At 41.4% G+C, this 14,353-nt stretch overlaps 1 protein-coding gene across 1 annotated transcript in view; it reads left to right on the top strand.

Annotated features, from left to right (window-relative positions):
- LOC139764868 (uncharacterized) overlaps window positions 1–14,353 on the top strand; it is a 230,245-nt gene that overhangs the window by 194,308 nt on the left and 21,584 nt on the right. The window contains exon 4 of the mRNA XM_071691900.1: window positions 8,328–8,461. Coding sequence (XP_071548001.1) covers window positions 8,328–8,461 — 134 coding nt within the window. The remainder of the gene's footprint in view (window positions 1–8,327; window positions 8,462–14,353) is intronic.

The raw sequence follows: 14,353 nt of genomic DNA on the forward strand, positions 1-14,353 counted from the left end.
AAGAAAAAGACACGAACATTTTATCATTTACTGAAACTTGAGTCATTTAAGGATAGATAGATATAGAAAACAGACGCAGATATCTTAAAGTCTGTTGCTAATTACCTAAATACATAACTGATGATTATTGTCTCATAATGTTACTAAAGTATAGGGCACTAAGTTAAGTTTACTTAATTCAATTTTAAGGAAATTTTTTTGGCTGAAGAAGAAAGCCAGCCACACGACGGCTTGAGATTGTAGTTGAAGAGACCCAGCAGTCCAACTGGAAAGCAAATTGACCCACTGTTTAAATGATATCATAACTGACCTTGAGGAAAACATTAAACAAATTCATCCTACGACTAATTTACATTGAAGGAGGAAGGACCCTATTCCACTCCGCCCGTGAGTGAAGTAGGATTCAACATGTTTATTCACTTTTGTGAAGGGTTTTTCTGCTCACTTGAATTTCGTAAAAGATATCAAAGATACGCCAAAGATATACGTCAAATTTCTTTTTTTTTTCTAAAAGAAGTGAGTTCCGTAGAGCACTGCAAAATCTATGGTCATTCCAAAACCCTATAAGTTCTATCAACGGCAAAACTCCCAGAATGTGGTTCCATACCCTATGCCTCGGTCCGTGTAACTTTTGCTTAAAATTTCATCGCGTCTTTTGCTTAGATTTCCCTCGCGGCCAAAGGACTGGTCTACAGGGTGCATTCCTCTTGGTGTCGGTGGATAGACACGGCGGTACATTGTCCTTCTGACAAGTGCGTGCTACACGAAGGAAGGCGACTCCCGGCACAATGCAGTCAATACGGCATCATCAAATATGCAGACGAGGATCCTCCATCACGAACAGACCATCCGCCGTGGATGAATGAACAGACCGAGGGTGTGTATTGGGTCCGGGTATGTGTGTGTGTGTGTCTGTACACTCGTTCGCTACACCTGTGTCTGTGTGTGATGGAGTCCACACACACAGACACACACACACGTCCAGCTGCCTCAGTTCTTACAGGAAGGAGGCTTGTGTGTGTGTAATCGTGTGGCTATCTCTCCCTCCGCAACACGATCTCTCTTTGAGATCATTTTTGTGTATGTCTCTTTCCGGTGTTATTTCATACATTCGTAAGAGATAAATACACTCTGCCCCATGTTAGGTGTATGATGGCCTTCTGCATATACATCTTAACCCTTTCCTTCTTCATTAGTTTCCAAGGAAATTATAAGATGTGAAAAGTAGTAGGCAAAATAATCCTTCTTATAATTCGTTCTACATTCTCACTACCCATAGAACTGCCTCCCTTTTCTATGTAGCTACGGATCCACTTTCTCTTGGTGAGTCGTATCGCAATACACTCTTAAAGTTTCATGTGCACAAGCTCGACAGAAAGCTGTGACCTTCTGAACTCTTGCTACAACATAATTCTAATTCTGACAGAATTCCACTCGATGGTACTGTAATCTATGAAACATGAATTAGGGTGATTGTATGATAAGAAACGAGGTTGAATCCTTTAATCCAAAAAGATTATAGTGTTTATTACAGATGGGAAGAAATCAGTGAGAAGGAAGTGATGGAGAAGAGAGAGAATAAAGAGAAATAATATAACAGTGAGGAAATGATAGGGAAGTATGAATAGGTAGGGAAGACACAGAGAAGGCATAAAGGGGATAGTAAAGAGAGAAGCCCCAATGTTTGGTTGACTGGCGGGCCATGCTAAAGCAGCCCATTAATTATCTGTTTATGGACTCATCATCACATTTTCCTTTTCCTTTTGACTTAAGTTCTCTTCATTCTCTCCACGTACTCAAGTATTCATTACCCTCCCGCTATCAATTCATTACTCATCAGATATTCCAGGAACACTAGCAATCACTACTCCCTTACTCTCCATTCATTACTGATTATTTTCTATCCAGTGTTGTTTCACTCTGGTGAGAAGCATTGTTGGGGAGGAGAAGGGAGGGTAAGTAGAGTCGAGGTTGTTGGGGATATTGGGGGAGGAGAAGGGAGGGTAAGGAGAGTCGAGGTTGTTGGGGATATTGGGGGAGGAGAAGGGAGGGTAAGTAGAGTCGAGGTTGTTGAGGATATTGCGGAAGGAGAAGGGAGGGTAAGTAGAGTCGAGGGTGTTGGGGATATTAAGGAGGAGAAGGGAGGGTAAGTAGAGTCGAGGGTGTTGGGGATATTGAGGGAGGAGAAGGGAGGGTAAGTAGAGTCGAGGTTGTTGGGGGATATTGAGGGAGGAGAAGGGAGGGTAAGTAGAGTCGAGGTTGTTGGGGATATTGGGGGAGGAGAAGGGAGGAAGGAGTGGCGCTGGGGGGAACTGAGGGCACAAACTTCCGCTGGGGAATGAGACGAAACGCCCTAGGGATTCGAGGAAGAGGAGAGAGAGAGAGAGAGAGAGAGAGAGAGAGAGAGAGAGAGAGAGAGAGAGAGAGAGAGAGAGAGAGAGAGAGAGAGAGAGAGAGAGAGAGAGAGAGAGAGAGGCCTGTTCTAGGCATGATGGTTGGAGATGGGGAGGGATGACTGTGGCAAGGATGGGGCTGTGAGTTAGGGAGGAGAAGTGACAGACGTCTGTTGGGAAACAGCTCATCTGTGCACCACCAAACAGAGTGAAAGAATCGGATCATGAATGGCAAAAAGGCATTGTACATCACCTCAGAACTACGAGAGGTTCAGCAGACGAGATGGGGGATTTCAGAGGGATCGCCTGGCAGGAACTTTGAGGGGTTTGTAGTGAGAATTATCTTCAGGAACTGTATAGGATTAGCTCAAGCTTAAGGCTAAATGTTATTCAAGGAATCCTGAGAGATTAATATGATTAGTATGGATAATCTTTTCTTGGGAGATTAATATGATTAGTATGGATAATCTTTTCTTGGGAGATTAATATGGTTAGTATGGATAATCTTTTCTTGGGAGATTGATATGATTAGTATGGATAATTTTTTCTTGGGAGATTAATATGATTAGTATGAATAATCTATTCTTGGGAGATTGATATGATTAGTATGGATAATCTTTTCTTGGGAGATTAATATGATTAGTATGGATAATCTTTTCTTGGGAGATTGATATGATTAGTATGGATAATCTTTTCTTGGGAGATTAATATGATTAGTATGGATAATCTTTTCTTGGGAGATTGATATGATTAGTATGGATAATCTTTTCTTGGGAGATTAATATGATTAGTATGGATAATCTTTTCTTGGGAGATTGATATGATTAGTATGGATAATCTTTTCTTGGGAGATTAATATGATTAGTATGGATAATCTTTTCCTGGGAGATTAATATGATTAGTATGAATAATCTTTTCCTGGGAGATTAATATGATTAGTATGGATACTCTTTTCTTGGGAGATTAATATGATTAGTATGGATAATCTTTTCCTGGGAGATTAATATGATTAGTATGAATAATCTTTTCCTGGGAGATATAATGATTAGTATGGATAATCTTTTCTTGGGAGATTAATATGATTAGTATGGATAATTTTTTCTTGGGAGATTAATATGATTAGTATGGATAATCTTTTCTTGGGAGATTAATATGATTAGTATGGATAATCTTTTCTTGGGAGATTAATATGATTAGTATGGATAATCTTTTCTTGGGAGATTGATATGATTAGTATGGATAATCTTTTCTTGGGAGATTAATATGATTAGTATGATAATCTTTTCCTGGGAGATATAATGATTAGTATGGATAATCTTTTCTTGGGAGATTAATATGATTAGTATGGATAATCTTTTCTTGGGAGATTAATATGATTAGTATGGATAATCTTTTCTTGGGAGATTAATGTGATTAGTATGGGTAATCTTTTCTTGGGAGATTAATATGATTAGTATGGATAATCTTTTCTTGGGAGATTAATGTGATTAGTATGGATAATCTTTTCTTGGGAGATTAATGTGATTAGTATGGATAATCTTTTCCTGGGAGATTAATGTGATTAGTATGGATAATCTTTTCTTGGGAGATTAATGTGATTAGTATGGATAATCTTTTCTTGGGAGATTAATGTGATTAGTATGGATAATCTTTTCTTGGGAGATTAATGTGATTAGTATGGATAATCTTTTCTTGGGAGATTAATGTGATTAGTATGGATAATCTTTTCTTGGGAGATTAATGTGATTAGCATGGAAAATCTTTTCTTGGGAGATTGATATGATTAGTATGGATAATCTTTTCTTGGGAGATTAATATGATTATTATGGATAATCTTTTCCTGGGAGATTAATATGATTAGTATGGATAATCTTTTCTTGGGAGATTAATATGATTAGTATGGATAATTTTTTCTTGGGAGATTAATATGATTAGTATGGATAATCTTTTCTTGGGAGATTAATATGATTAGTATGGATAATCTTTTCTTGGGAGATTAATGTGATTAGTATGGATAACCTTTCAAAGTTATTTTTTTTCTGAGGATTTGCATAAGTGTCTCTACTTTGAATCATGAAACATTGTCAGTGGTATTTGTAGTACCAGTTTTAAAGAACAAATAATTTGAATATTTAAAGGACTAGTGTATGATCATATCTCAAGGTGTTATATGTACTGTGGTCGAATATTACCGTAGAATGTTTTAAAATTGTTATTCTAGTTTCAAAGGAGTTTTTGTCAGCGAAAAACAAGAAAATTTGTGAAATATGTATTGATTGTCAGGGGTAATCAAAACGGAAAAACACTTACAATACCGATTTACAGCACCATAAATCTTGCTTTTAGCCTCTAGGAGTAACGTGTGTGTGTGTGTGTGTGTGTGTGTGTGTGTGTGTGTGTGTGTGTGTGTGTGTGTGTGTGTGTGTGTGTGTGTGTTTGTCTCTCTGTCTGTCTGTGTGTATATAAGTGAGCATCATTATCACCGCCAACACCATCACTTCTACCTTCTCCGACACCACTAACTGCAACATCACTACCATTAATCAACATCACCACCTTACAGGGATTTACTCCAAAATCAACAATGGACTAGACATAACCATCGAGACTCACTCGCTTCACCATACCTACCATCACAAACATCACCTTGAGTGCACATGGGGAAAGAAAACGTCCTCTGAAATCACTCCAGATGGAAACCAAACCAAAAAATGAGAAAATAATATATATATCATCCCATTAAGAAGCAAATCATTAAAACTTTTTGATATGATTTCTTAAACAATTTAGTATATAACTTGGTAATTCATGAGAAGTATTTATTGCGTCTCTACTTATTTCTGCTTCTGTATTACCCCTGAAGAAAACAATTTAGTTATTCATAAAACTGTGGCAATTAGTTCCTAATGGAATTGTTTAAGAATTATGGTTTATGAAACTAATGCAAGGGCTCTGCGAAAACCTCCTTTGAGATTTTAAATATTCCATAGATTCTGATGCTTTTTATTCATGCTCACAGGTCGGTGAAAAGCTTAATTCCCTGCAGCTATTTGCTAAGTGAAGCCTAAGCTGCGGTACAGGAGACCATAAGATAAATCTCACGATCCCTTAAACTTTTACTTTCAAAAAGCACTTTATGTACTCGGATCCCATGGAAACTGGCCACCACTCTCTTCTACCACTCCTCCTGTCTTTTATGAGGTAAGTCTGAAGGAACCAACTTACCTTCTAAATTCCCTATCACAATATAAAACAAGTATTACAGAGAGAAATTCTAAGAAGCATTTAACAAATACTTTTGCCACCAATATCGTAAGAGAGAATCAAATACTCTTTACTCCAGATCACTTTGTGTCATTAGCACGTATGTGTGGTGGGCAGCAGTGGGAATGATGCTCCGAGCATTTGTCTTCCATAAAGTGATGTTCTTTTGCCACTTGTGAATACTCTTGAAATCAGTGTCTAAGAGTCTTCTGGTCTAGTGTATGCGCGCATAAAACAACACGGTTAGTATGTGCGTGTGACCACTGCAAAGACAGTGTATTTGAAAGACTAGGAAGGTGTTGCAGTTGGTGGAGGAGAGATGATAAGGCAGAAGATTGAAAAGCATTTATCATCTAGCGAAGATGATATATCAACATGACGTAGGAGTTGAGGGTGAGGTGATGGCTAAATGAAAACAGGTTCAGTGCTCCAGGAGGATGAGGCCTACGGTTACCGCTCCTGACCTTGATGCATTCACGGGAGCCTCCCAGGGTCGAGCCCATAGGTTCAAATCCTGGTCACGGTAGTTGGCCCACAGTCAACCCAGCTGTTCATCCACGGATACCTGGCCCAGTGCCCGTGCCGTCTCAGATAACATAGATAAGATGAAAATAGAATTGGGTTAGAGATATCCAAGCTCGACATCAGAAGCAGAAGAGACGTACCAAGTTTTCTGGGAGTAAATGATTGCGATTTGCTAGGATGAGAACAGAGGATTTTCCAGTGAACCTTGATGGCATCGTTAGAAACACTGCTTAGGAACCGATGCTCGTTATGAAGTGGGGGAGGGGGGGGGGGGGGGGACGACGTGGTGTTGTGTAAGCCCGAGGAAATAATTGGCAGGTATAAGACTCTCATTAGCAGATAGAGAGAGAGAGAGAGAGAGAGAGAGAGAGAGAGAGAGAGAGAGAGAGAGAGAGAGAGAGAGAGAGAGAGAGAGAGAGAGAGAGAGACGGAAGAGGGTAGGAATGCCGGATGTCAATTGTTAATACAAGTCTTTGTGCAGGGTGAAGAGTCCAGGTTAATTCAGTGGTAACTAACAGAAGTCTACCTTAGGAGAACTTGATATCCCTAGGCAAACACAAGATAGAGTGGACTGGAAAATAGATCAACCAAGGCATGAAGAAGGAGATGGAGAGATCGGTGAGAAGAGTAAATAATAGGCCAGCTAAGGCAAGAAGAAGTAGATGGAGAGGTCCAAGTAGATGGAGGTGACGCTCAGACAACTCAGCTGGGGACGAGAGACCAGATCCAAGTGGACAAACGCTTGTGATGAATAGAATAAGCGTCACTCATCGCGCCTTCATTAGAGTCAATATAGAGTGTAGTAACCATATCTTATACGCTTATTCTCCATTTACTATTACTTAATCATTCCCACTGTCTTTGTTCTATTGACCTTATCAGTGACGGCCCACATAAGTTTATCTTATCCATTGTATTTAACGGTGTAGGGTCGACATTTATCACAGATCCAAACTTCTATGCTTATTTTTGATGAATTCGTTATTCTCATTATTATTCTTGCGTTTTAGTACGTTCTTCAGCGCCTTGAGCACGACTGGGCGCACCTTAAGCGCAGTGGGCATTGTTTTGCATTGACATTTCACTAGATCTCATGAGATCGTACCGTCGTACTTAAGGGTCGTACCGTCGTACTTAAGGATTGCACCGTCGTACTTCAGGGTCGTATCGTCGTACTTAAGGATCGTACAGTCGTACTCAAGATTCTTACCGTTATGCTAAGGAAGATAACACTTATCTTGTACTACTAATGTCTTCGTATACATTGTTTCCATTAACGTATTTGCTTTTATTATTTTGTTTTTAATAAATCATGCAATGTTGCCGCTAAGTCTGCCATAAGAGCATCCAATAAGTAGATGTGGCCCACTAAACGGTACGAAGTTAAGATAATAATCCTAAAACCGTTGAGAAATAGTGAGTGATGCACCATCTACGAATCACAAGACATCTCTATTCCATGCCTTCACTATCATCACTATTACGGCAGGCACCAGGATCATCATCACTATTACGGCAGGTACCAGCATCATCATCACTATTACGGCAGGTACCAGCATCATCATCACTATTACGGCAGGTACCAGCATCATCATCACTATTAACGCATGTAGATGCATCATCACCATTATCACCATCATTATCACCATCATCCTCATCAAGAATCATTAACTATACCCTGCCATACCACCTCCATCATCACTATCAGAGCCACCCATCATCACCATCAGAGCCATCCATCATCACTACATCCATCTCCGGTCATCACGGACGCCAACATCATCACTATAACTGTTATCTCCTCCCTCAGTACTACCACAACTACCACAACTACCACCACCACCACCACACTCTTTCTCTCTCACTCTGCCGTCACCACAACTACCAAAGCAACACGGCCGCCTTCCTCACTATAACCTTCTCCTCCCCTGACAACACTACAGCCAACACCACGTCGACAATCATAACCTTCATTTCCACCAACACAACTGTCATTACCACCATCACTGTCACCATCACTCCCACCACAACCATCACCTACAACACTACCAAGACCATTGTCAACCAACTATTTTCGTCCAGGCCATTCCTACAACCACAACCAACTCCCACCAACAGACGCTAACTCGACCACCCTCTCCACAGATCTGCCTGACGAGGTGCCGACCATCAGCGGGGGCAGGTCGAAGTACCACGTCGGGGACGAGGTACACGTCAACTGCACCTCAGCTCGCTCCCGCCCTGCTGCCTCCCTCATGTGGTACATCAACGACAACCAGGTCAGTCAGAGAGAGAGAGAGAGAGAGAGAGAGAGAGGGAGAGTATATATACGTTTCTACGATTACCGAAGATAAGATATTGTTGTGATGGTACGTCTTGCGCGGAGTGCTCACCGCACGTCTTGCTTGATGAATAAGACTGTTCTACTCTGGGATTGGTCTCGACCTCACGACAAGTTTTCTTTTCAGCGTTTTCTGTAGCAGTTGTGTACATGTTTCTATTCTTTCCCCGGTGAAGGTAAAGTACCAACCCTTGTTAGCCTGTCAGTGAGGGCCATGTTCCTGGACATGGACACCCACTGGCTTAACTCGTGCCGAGTTACAGGCTGTCGGCTGGCCAAGGCCTGCCACAGCTGCGGTGCTTTACCCCAGCCGAAGTCAGCACACATTTTTAGGTTGAGTATGTTTCCTTTTACAACCTCAGATGTCTCCTTCTTTCTAGAATAATTACATCCAGTTCATTCAGCGCATCACGGTGATTCATGCATTCCATTCCCTCCATACGTGTTGAAGAAGTGTGCAGATATACCGCTCGAGATGTATCTTATTATGCCAGTGGCGGAGGGTGTAGTGCCTTCGAAACGGAAGAGAGCAGAATTAATGTAGTGCCCATCTTTAAGAAAGGAGATCGGAAATTTTCGCCGAACAACTCAACATTCTCTTTGACGAGTGTCGTCTGGAAAATTCTGGAAGAGTTACTCAGGAAAATAAAACAACAACTGATGTCTACAAGCAGAAGATAAAACTATATGACTGAGAAACAGCACGAGATCAAGGAAATGAGGTCACGAGTAACAAAATCTCTTAGACCTCTCACACAGACTGGGCTCTGTTTTAGACCAAAAGATGAATATGTGTCCCTGGATTACCAGAGAGTTTGACTCTGTACCCCAGAAGACGTGATAAGATGCTGGATCTTCAGGCAAGACTCAAGAAGAGAAATTTCTATTGGATAGACTTAATCTTTAATGGAGGGGAACAGAAGACGCGTATTTGCGGAAGCTCACAGTAGTGGGCTGGGGTCGCCACAGGCCTCCATTCTGGCACCATTGCCTTTCCTAAATCATGTAAACGACTCACCCAAGAAGTACTGAGTTCTTATCTGAATGTGTTTGTGGGTGATGGCAAGGCCATGAGAGGGGGAAGTAAAGAAGGATGTGAAAGGCATCAACTTACAAGACATAGATACTAATGGTAAATGGTAAATGGAAAAGGATGGTCCACAGTGAAAGAAAGCCTCGATAAGATTATTCTCAAGCTGGAAATAAGATTCAGGAGTCTGTGTGTGTGTGAGAGGGAGATGTGACTCGGCATTTTACCTTCCCTGTTCCCAGAGTCCCACTTGACCAGAATTGTAATGGAGACGAACCCTCTGCTGCCAGATGTTAGAATAGCATTCAAGTATATGGAGATGGAAATATATTTACCAAACTGTTCTTTTTGTAGAGTAAGCCAAAATTCCGTCAACGCAATCAAAGAAAAAAAGACTGTTCGTTGAGATCCAAAAGAGGGCAACAAGGATGGTACCAGAATTAAGAGATGTGGGTCACAGCGAGAGATTAAAGGCCATAGATGGAAGTTAATTTTTCAAACCAGTTGGATGATAACGAAAACCGGTTGGATGATAACGAAAATGCAAAGATAAAACGACCAGAGGCGAAAAGATAAGATAGAGCAAGAAACTTGATAAATGAGGTAGAAAGAAATGATCTAAATAGGATAAGATTAATCGAGTAATGGGCAGAAATGAAGATATGAATTTGTGAAGGTTAACAACGAGCACAAATTTAAAAATTTGTATCATAGTAGAGAATGTACTAAGGACTTGGCCCCACGAGTGCAGATCTCCCTCTCCCTATAGCGCCAATAGCTAATTACACACACACACACACACACACACACACACACACACATAAACTCCCCCTTTCTCCCCCTGAATCCTACAAAGCTATGCAGAAGGGGACATGTTTACACCTATTACGTCGTGAGGGCCCGGGGGTGGGGGGGAATGCCACCCCCCCCTAACCCCTCCAACACCAACCGCTCACTAAAACACGAGAGTCAGACCCGATAGAAGAGAGAGACACACAAGAAAGAGGTGAATGTAAGAGAGAGAGAGAGAGAGAGAGAGAGAGAGAGAGAGAGAGAGAGAGAGAGAGAGAGAGAGAGGAGAGAGAGAGAGAGAGAGAGAGAGAGAGAGAGAGAGAGAGAGAGAGCAGCGATGGCGGTGGGGCGATAGGAAGGGAGGGGAGACAAAAAATAAACTGAGGGAGAGTTGATGAATATTAAGTGAGTGGGGAGTGTCACGGAGGGGAGAGAGAGAGAGAGAGAGAGAGAGAGAGAGAGAGAGAGAGAGAGAGAGAGAGAGAGAGAGAGAGAGAGAGAGAGAGAGAGAGAGAGAGAGAGAGAGATCAGTGCAAGCCTTGAAAATTCTGGCATTGCAGCAAACTGAAAATGTGTTGAGAAAAAGAATGAACATGGAGGAAGCAAAGAAATGTGTACGACAGTGGAAAGGAAGGGAAGCCAATGATAATAGTTCATACTTGTATATGAAATAACTTTGATACCTTTTCAGTATACTTCGTGTATATAGAATTTAGATCATTCTTTTTAACACGTGTTTTTCGATACAGGCTGCACTACATGTCTCACGGAGGCAATCCGCCCTCTCAGGTGCAATTAATACATAAAGCATTTGAATTCCAACACCAACACACAGACACCGTCCTGTCACCGCCATGCCGAGGTATACACTGGCATGACCGTTAGAGAAAAAGTGGGGTGGCGTGGTTAATATGATTGCCTACACGATCCAACCAACTCACACCAAATACTGTCCTCAAACATTTTATTTCCAACACATCCACTCTCCTCCGCCCATCCTCCTCCATGTCCCCTTGCCTCCCATCCATAAAACGTTGTTATGACAACTAACATATCTACAAACATGCCCATTTTCTCTCTCCCAGATAACGATGTCTATTTCCATGCATTCTTCAATGCTCCCAGGACCTTTGACCACCCCCCCCCCCCTCCCCCTCATCCACCCTATGACTCCTTTCCGCTTCCATGATTCCATTTGTTACCACGTCCACTCCTCGGTATCTAAGCAATTCACTCCCAAATTTTTTTCATTCAAACTCACACACCCAAATAACTTGTCCCTCTTACCTCTGAGACTTGTTAACCTTACTGCTCTTCACATTTACCCTCAACTTCTTCCTTTTATATCTTCTACCAAACAGTCACCAACTTCTGCAGTTTACGACTTAAATCTTCCACTAGCGCTGCGTCATTTGCAAACAACAACTAACTCATTCCTCTCATCCCCAACAGTTTTCATACTCGCCCTTCTCTCCAATACTCTTGCATTTACTTCCCTCTCAACACCATCCATAAATAAATTCAACAGCCATAGTAACATGACATATCTCAGCTGAAGACCAGCCATCATCTGGAAACACTCACTCCTCTGTCTTCCTACTTGTACACACGACTAACACCCTTGATAAAAGCTACTCACTGCCTCAAGCAGCATTCGACCCACATCATATATTCTTCAGACCTTCCACACAGCATACCTATCAGCCTTATCATGTGCTTTCTCCAAATCCTCCTGCTTCTCCAAGTATTTCTTACACACATTATTTAAAGCAAACACGATCCACACATCTATTGCACCTCTGAAACCTCTTCCTCGCCAATCTAATACTCAGTTCATGCTTTCACCGTCTCAGTCACTACAGCCTAATATATATATATATATATATATATATATATATATATATATATATATATATATATATATATATATATATATATATATATATATATATATATATATATATATATATATATATATATATATATATAAAAGACTCACAGACAGCATTTAAGATAGTCTTACAGGCTAACATATAGTGCCTGATGGTGGAATAAGAGCGAACATACGACTCTAACAACAAAGCATTGGTCTTACGTTTGGTTCCGACACTGTTTCACCTCGTTCGGCCACACCAGTGTCACCGCTGAGGGAGCCAGCCAATTACCAGCAAACCCTCTTAAGAAAACCTCTTCTCTCGTTCTGGCGAGGGAGTCGAAAATCGGTGTTGGATCATGTTTCGATACTCAGGCCAATGTGTTTTTCGTCTGACTCGTCTCAACTGCTTCAAATATCAACGACGAACCAGTGCATTTATTCCGCCTCTCTCTATGTCTGAGGGTGAGGGTGGTAGGTAGGCGGATGAGGAAATGATGAATAATGTCAAGCATCATCAAAAGTGTATCAATGTGGGAGCCGAGGCATTAGCCGAAAACACCACCCCTCCTCGTCCTCCTCCGCCAAGACTCATCGGATCATTGCCCTTCTGGTTCAAGACATATGACCACAATTTTGTGAGGAGGCACTGCAGTTCTCAGACGAGGTCTGGGAGCGCATAAAACGTAAAGGCACCACCCATCTGAGAATCAGGTCAGGAGCTATAATACTGGGGAATGAGGACGTACAGGGGAGTTAGGAACACATCTCACGGTGTCACTCCGATGATGTGTGTGTGTGTGTGTGTGTGTGTGGGAGGGATAAGGAAGAGAGGCGATGCTTGACATCCATTCTCTGAGCCTCTGTCTGGAGTCTATTCTGTGATGTGGTTACGTGGGAGAAGGTGCCGATGATAGACAAAAGAAAGAACGAGAAAGACAGACGGACAAAGGAAAAGAGAGGGTGAGTGAGTGGGTTGGGGGAAGAGCGGGGCAAGACAAACTTCGAGACGTAAAGACGAAAATTAGGATGATAAAACCAGAAAACGAAAATGTGGAAGGCAAGTAAAATTGACAGAGAGGCTAAGAGTGACAAATGGAAAAAGACACAGAGATAGATAGTTAAGTTGATAGATAAACAGATAGATACATGTATAGATAGAGAGCTAGATCGATAGATAAAACATTGAAAACATAGACAGAGAGATAGATAGAAATCTGGTTAGAAAGATAGATAAACATAAAATCATAGAAATACTAATCGATAAAAATGCAATTTAAGCAATAAACAGATAGACAAATAGACAGTTAAACATAAGATTAGATAACTCAGCAGTTCAGAGAGACATACAGACGAAGAAAGAAACAGTCTGATACATAGTAGTAAAACATCTTGCACTTCCATGAAAGAAACCCTCTCGACACTTCCGCCACCGGGATTCGAACCCCGGGCCGGATGGTGTTGGGACGGCAAAAGTTACCGTTAGACCACTAAGTCCTCATTGCCAGCAACCAGTTGTAGATTTTTTATTTCGTTTACCAAGCTCACTGGAAAGAGTGGATGTCATGCAACCAACCATGCCATAAGCGCAATTGCAACTCGTTCGTGCATGGAACAATGCTGACTGTGGCATTGTCAATTGAGGCGAAGGAGCCGTCGACGCTTGATGCAAAGGAGCCCATCCTGTCCCTGCTACTGAGTGTAGAGCAATGTTAAAGCGGCAAGAACACCCGGAGAAGGGGTACAAGTGTTATATGATAATAATGCTAAAAATAATAATAATAATAATAATAATAATAATAATAATAATAATAATAATAATGTTGTATGGTTGCGAGGCGTGGGCTATGGATAGAGTTGTGCGCAGGAGGATGGATGTGCTGGAAATGAGATGTTTGAGGACAATGTATGGTGTGAGGTGGTTTGATCGAGTGAGTAACGTAAGGGTAAGAGAGATGTGTGGAAATAAAAAGAGCGTGGTTGAGAGAGCAGAAGAGGGTGTTTTGAAGTGGTTTGGGCACATGGAGAGGATGAGTGAGGAAAGATTGACCAAGAGGATATATGTGTCGGAGGTGGAGGGAACAAGGAGAAGAGGGAGACCAAATTGGAGGTGGAAAGATGGAGTGAAAAAGATT

This window comes from Panulirus ornatus, chromosome 4, assembly GCF_036320965.1.
Source record: "Panulirus ornatus isolate Po-2019 chromosome 4, ASM3632096v1, whole genome shotgun sequence".
NCBI classification, from domain to species: domain Eukaryota; kingdom Metazoa; phylum Arthropoda; class Malacostraca; order Decapoda; family Palinuridae; genus Panulirus; species Panulirus ornatus.